Genomic DNA, 6,000 nt, shown 5'->3' on the forward strand with positions numbered 1-6,000 from the left:
TAAATATCTGGGAGTGCAGCTGGATGATAAATTGGACTGGACTGCCAATACTGATGCTCTGTGCAAGAGAGGACAGAGCCGACTATACTTCCTTAGAAGACTGACGTCCTTCAACATCTGCAATAAGATGCTGCAGATGTTCTATCAGACGGATGTGGCGAGTGCCGTCTTCTATGACGTGGTGTGCTGGGAGGCAGAATAAAGAAGAAGGACGTCTCACACCTGGACAAACTGGTAAGGAAGGCAGGCTCTATTGTAGGCACGGAGCTGGACAGTTCGACATCGGTGGCAGAGCGACGGACACTGAGCAGGCTCCTGTCAATCATGGAGAATCCACTGCATCCACTGAACAGGATCATCTCCAGACAGAGGAGCAGCTTCAATGACAGACTGCTGTCACCGTCCTGCTCCACTGACAGACTGAGAGATCGTTCCTCTCCCACACTATGCGACTCTTCAGTTCCACCCGGCGGGGTAAACGTTAACATTATACAAAGTTATTGTCTGTTTTACCTGTATTTTAATCACTCTTTAATTTAATGTTGTTTTTTATCAGTATGCTGCTGCTGAAGTATGTGAATTTCCCCTTGGGATTAATCAAGTATCTATCTATCTAAACTTCTGAAGTTCAGCCCTAGAGCCTCCTGTTGCTGGAGATGTTTTTTCAACAAGTTTCACAATCAAGGAGTCATTTTATCTTTAACTGATATCACTGTTCTATTAGCCAGCCTTCAACTGTCCTACTCCGATTAGGTAAACTGGTCTGCCTACCTGCCCAAAGGAAAAACAATATCCTATTCATCACTAGATTTGTTTTTTTTTTCTTTTTTTTTTATTTCAAATCGCAGCACAATCAGTACATGGTGTAACAGAATACAAAGATAAGAAATAAAAGGAAGCAACAACAGTTCCACACTGAAGATTCATTAAGCTGGTGGAAGGTGGAGGAGGTGTAGTAACCTCCCTGGCCAGGAGAGCTAAATGCTACTTTTGCTTTTCTAGCACAACTGTCTCAACAATAAGATGATCCTTGCCCTGAAGAAGAAGATGAACTGTGTGTTTCCAGCATGCATGCAACAATATATGTAGCTTTTAATTATTTATTATAAACTTTAACTTTCATTTTTTAAAGATGGAGGCCCATGAAAGAACAATTCATAAAGACCCACAACAATAATTCCAATTGCAGTTAATCTAAGAGAATTTCACCAGGCACAGTGACACCAAGATACACATTTGGTAGGTACTGGTACCTGGAGGCAACTCATTTAGCCCTGCCAGGCTCAGCCACACAAAACTGCAAATACAGGTGCCAAGACAGCTCAAAGCCCACAAGGCAAAGAGTACGTAGCTAGATCCAGTGACAGCTGACTGAAGGGCAAGTGCGAGACCCCTAGAAATGGAGACTAACTCTAAAGAGTAGGAATATGACATCTCTAGAAAGCATGGACTGAGTGCTCATGTCGTAGGCTGAAAAATACCAGTTAGATATAGTTTGGCTCACCTTTATGCACACTACTAGCTCAAAAACTAGACTTGTTTATGGATGGATAGTTTCTCTACCTTACACTAAAGAGAGGCCCTTGCTAGGCATGGGGACACTCAGAAGCCCAAGGCTAGGTACTGTTCTACTTCAATGCAACTTTCAGTTTTAGAAGACAACCTTCATTGCTTTTTGCATGTACAGTATGTACCAAAACATTGTATTCAGAGTATTCAGTCATTTTAGATGCAATACATTTTGTACTATAGTGTACTATTTACTAACCCTGTAGTATTCTGGGAGTTTCAACATTTGTGTGTGGAACAATGGAGATACCTGGAGTGGTGTAATTAGAGGAATGGCCTTCCAGATATGAATCAAAGCAGTGATTTGCTGTGGGAATTCTGTGGTAGTCATGAATCATTTATAACAAATGATTTGTTCCTCCACAAGGATTTTTAAGTGTACACAGTGAAAAGATCTGTTATACTAAACTATACCACCAATCGTCAAACTTGCTGGTGTATAGTCCCAGTGATTTCTCTTTTTCCAATATAATTATTCTCTCTGCATTATGCCAAGTTTTTCTGTTAATACTAACTACATTCATAATGGCTAACACAGAACAAAACCCTAGTACTGTTAATACTAAGTAATTTTCTGTAGTTCAGTTTTAGTTCTGATCTTTTTAATGTGTTACTTTGATGATCTTGATTGTTTTGTAATAGAGTTAGCATATGCCATTAACCTGCACTACATGAAACACGTGTTGCACAATTAACAGCCACTGCTCCTTTTAGTGCCATTTTATGTCATTGCAGTACTGGGCTAACTACACCCAACACTCAAATTTCTACAAATGGCACCAAGCATTGCCTTATAGCAGGAGTGTACAACTCCAGTCTTGGAAGGTCGCAGGTTTTTATTCCAGCCACCTTCTTAATTAGAAACAAGCTACTGCTGCTACTTTAACATAATGCTCATTTCCTAATTATGACTGATTTGACTGTTTCCTTACCCAGAAGCCAGACAATAATATTTTCTCAACTGATAACCAGCTAACTGGAGGGTCATCATTTTCTGCCCAATCAGACTCCTAAATGTAGTTGTTAATGAAACCCAATATTTAATTTGATGACTTGTTGGTATTCTCATTCTGCCACACCAGTCATTTCCAAAACTGATTTTCTTTTTTCCTAAGATCACCGTATAAACATTTTCTGGACCAGTGCAGATCAGTATTTATCAGACCTTCATTTTTATTTTCTTTTCAGATATTTTACTGAAACAGGTATTGTATGAAAGACACGTGTTCAAATGAGATCTAAGTTATCCTGGTCATCTTTTGGCTCAATTTGCAACCCATTATTGTTTGGCTGCTCGTTAAAGAAGAAATGAATCAACTAAAATGGAAGTCAATTAAAATCAATGCAACATAGTACATGCACTTAGCATCTGTAATTGGCTAATAGCAGAAAGTGGTGGGAATGGAAAATTGCAGCCATTGCTGCACTGCAGGAACTAAGCTAGACACCCCCGTCTTACAGAAAAGGCCCGAGTAGAATTGTTAACATATCCTTGTAGATTAGGAGTTCTAAGCACCCACTTCATCTTGGCAGAATCATAGTGTGGCATAGCAGTTAAGGCTTTGGATTTCAAATCCAGCTACTGACACTGTGCAACAACGAGCAAGTCATGCCACCTGCCTGTGCTCCAATCTGTATCTCAAACGTTTCAAGTTACCCTGGAGAAAGGTGTCAGCTGAATAAGTAAATGTAAGTTTCTGCACTGAAGTCTTACCTTTAACTGACATGTTGTTATATCCTAGTATATTTTCTTACACTTGTCACATTATTGTCCTAGATTTAGTTAAAAATGTTTTAGTTGTATTTTAACAGTGCACTCAGCTGATGAACACTTAAAAGTACTCCCCACTAGTAAACGGTCCTCGCTCTGGTCATCAATTTATTACCTGATTCAGTTTTAAAGGTATATACAAAATGTATTTAAAATTAAAGACTCTAAAAATCAACAGAAGAGGTATATAAATACTTGTAAAAATCCTAACAGTGTAATCCAATGAAAGAGTGCCGACTACAGAATTCTTAACACTTCTTTAATAGGCAGCTAAGTTAAAGGCAAAACTTGGCCCCTGATTAAGACACTGCATGGCATGTGTAGCTGCTGGTACAGAGCGGACTAATAATAATAATAATAATAATACATTTTATTTAATAGGCGCCTTTCTTATCACTCAAGGTCACCTTACAATAAAGTTAAACAACAATTAAAATAAAAACAAGAAAATGATAAATCACAAAGCAATAATTAGCAAACAAACAAATAGGACAGGCAGTAACAGTGTAGAATTCACAATTGATTTGCCAGCTTGAAAAGATACGTTTTGAGGGCAGTTTTAAACTGTGCTATTGAATCAAGCTGACGAATATGAGAGGGAAGAGAATTCCAGAGTTGAAAGATTCGTTAACTATGGGAGCACCCGATCTCAACAGGCTGCCCTTTTGTCTCATTGCGTACGGTAACGCATACGGTCAGCATTAAGCAGGTGACTATCCTAAGGTAACAAGACCCCGACCGTCATGGAGCGAGTATCTCTTTAAACACCATCGTCACCATTATAGATGACGTCACTACTAAATAAGTTAAAAAGGGTTGTCACCGAACTCCAGTCCACACGACTGGGGCGGTTTTACTGACTTAAGCACTCTCGACTTGCGTTATAGATGCCCTCAAAATTGCCAGCTCGCTACTGCCTTGTTCGTATCGGTGCGCTCCACGTGTTCTTTACCTTCGCTGTTCTAATTCCACTTGAAAAGCATTAACAACAACAACAAATGATTCAGTGTGATTATGAGCCAACAGCCAACACCCAACTACAAGTCAATAATCACCGACGGAGGTACCCCTTTAATAACCAGGCCGAAAGTCACTGAAGAAGGTGTCCCTTTAATACAGTCGTCCACGCATCTCGTTACTGCGTTGCTCAGTAGAAGCGCCAGAAGGCTCGAAAAAACACGTATTAACGGTAAGCCCTAAAAACCGTATTAAAACATGTCCAGTCGTGCATTCACATAGATATTTTAATGATTAAAAGTGTTTTACCTTAGCGGTGGGCACCACCATAATCTTCTTGAAGTTGTACAGAGCCATCTTCGCACATGGAGAAAGAACCCCGCGATCTTCTTGGTCTCGCGACAGCGTCCCTACGTGTCACGCGAGTTGCTCCCTGCGTCTGTAAAACTGAAAGCGCCCTCTGTCTGCCACCGCCAGTGTCTCCTGTGCTTAAACGGGGTAAGAGCAATGCAAGCCGGTTTGGACTTTTAGAATTTATGATATCATCCACTGTACACTCTTAATGAAGTTTTACTTTTGGTAACTTCTTTTTCTGAAAGCTATTGCAGCGCAAGGCGGAAGCCAATCATGGATACTGCCGTCTATTTGAATTTTATAGACCCCACAGTCTATGATATTCTTTCACATTAAAAGGAGAGCGGGATACTAGTGGAAATAATCACACACACACACAACATCTCCACATTCAAAGTCCACACTGTTAATTGTCAGGCCATTAACTGAATTGGAGCAGGCAAGCAGCAAAGTGAACTACTATGCCACCCTTCCAGTATCCAGTATATACTTGATCACAGCCCAAATAACGTGTCAGTTACATCCTGCTAATTCAGTACCCTGTGCTTATGCTACAGGATACGTTTTATATTTACATTTATTTGCTTAGCAGACACTATCCAAAGCAACTTACAGAAGAGGAGAACCTTATCAAATAAACCTCAGTCTTGGCGACTGTTTGGGAGATCAAGATGACAAAATTGATAATCACAAGTAAGGGTTCAGGACAAAATGCAAGGTAGTTACAATTCCTAGGTTGCAAAAAACAATTCTGTTAAACAGAAATTCAAACAAGAGAGCTTTCAAACACTTCTTAAACACATGAGAGAGTCAGAATTTTAAATAGGCATGGGCAGGTTGGTCCACCAGCTAGGAGTTACACATGAACACAGTTTGGACTGTAATTAGATTCCATGCAGCAATGGCATCATAAGATGCAAGTCATCAGAAGATCTGAGTGGGTGAGAAGGATCACAGGACATCACAAGCATCTGACCTCGTTGACTTCTGTGTAGGCAAGTATCAAAAATTTGAATTTAATATGTGCTGCTACTGGGAGCTATTGTAGTAACCTGAAAAGAGGATTGACACGTGCCTGCTTCAGTTGGTTAAACAGCAGATACTGTATATACAACTGCATTTTGAATTATCCACAGAGGCTTGGTGATACATGCTGGTCCTCGAGCTGCAGTAGGCCAGACAACACAAGAACTAAAGCTTGTACCGGAATTTGTGCTGCATACTCTGCCAGTTGCAGTCTCATCTTGTGGATGTTGTGTAGAGTGAATCTGAAAGAACAAGACCCAATTACAATATGATCACCACCCCGAGGTTGCCTACATACATGGTGAGTGTTAGCTATAGCTGAA

General features: G+C 40.2%; 1 protein-coding gene across 1 annotated transcript in view; it reads right to left on the reverse strand.

Annotated features, from left to right (window-relative positions):
* gtpbp4 (GTP binding protein 4) overlaps positions 1–4,709 on the reverse strand; it is a 28,353-nt gene extending 23,644 nt beyond the window's left edge. Inside the window, exon 1 of the mRNA XM_039753576.1 lies at positions 4,607–4,709. Coding sequence (XP_039609510.1) covers positions 4,607–4,654 — 48 coding nt within the window. The 5' untranslated portion in view covers positions 4,655–4,709. The remainder of the gene's footprint in view (positions 1–4,606) is intronic.
* Positions 4,710–6,000: the final 1,291 nt, after the last annotated feature.

The sequence above is a fragment of the Polypterus senegalus genome, chromosome 5 (assembly GCF_016835505.1).
Source record: "Polypterus senegalus isolate Bchr_013 chromosome 5, ASM1683550v1, whole genome shotgun sequence".
In the NCBI taxonomy this organism is placed as follows: domain Eukaryota; kingdom Metazoa; phylum Chordata; class Cladistia; order Polypteriformes; family Polypteridae; genus Polypterus; species Polypterus senegalus.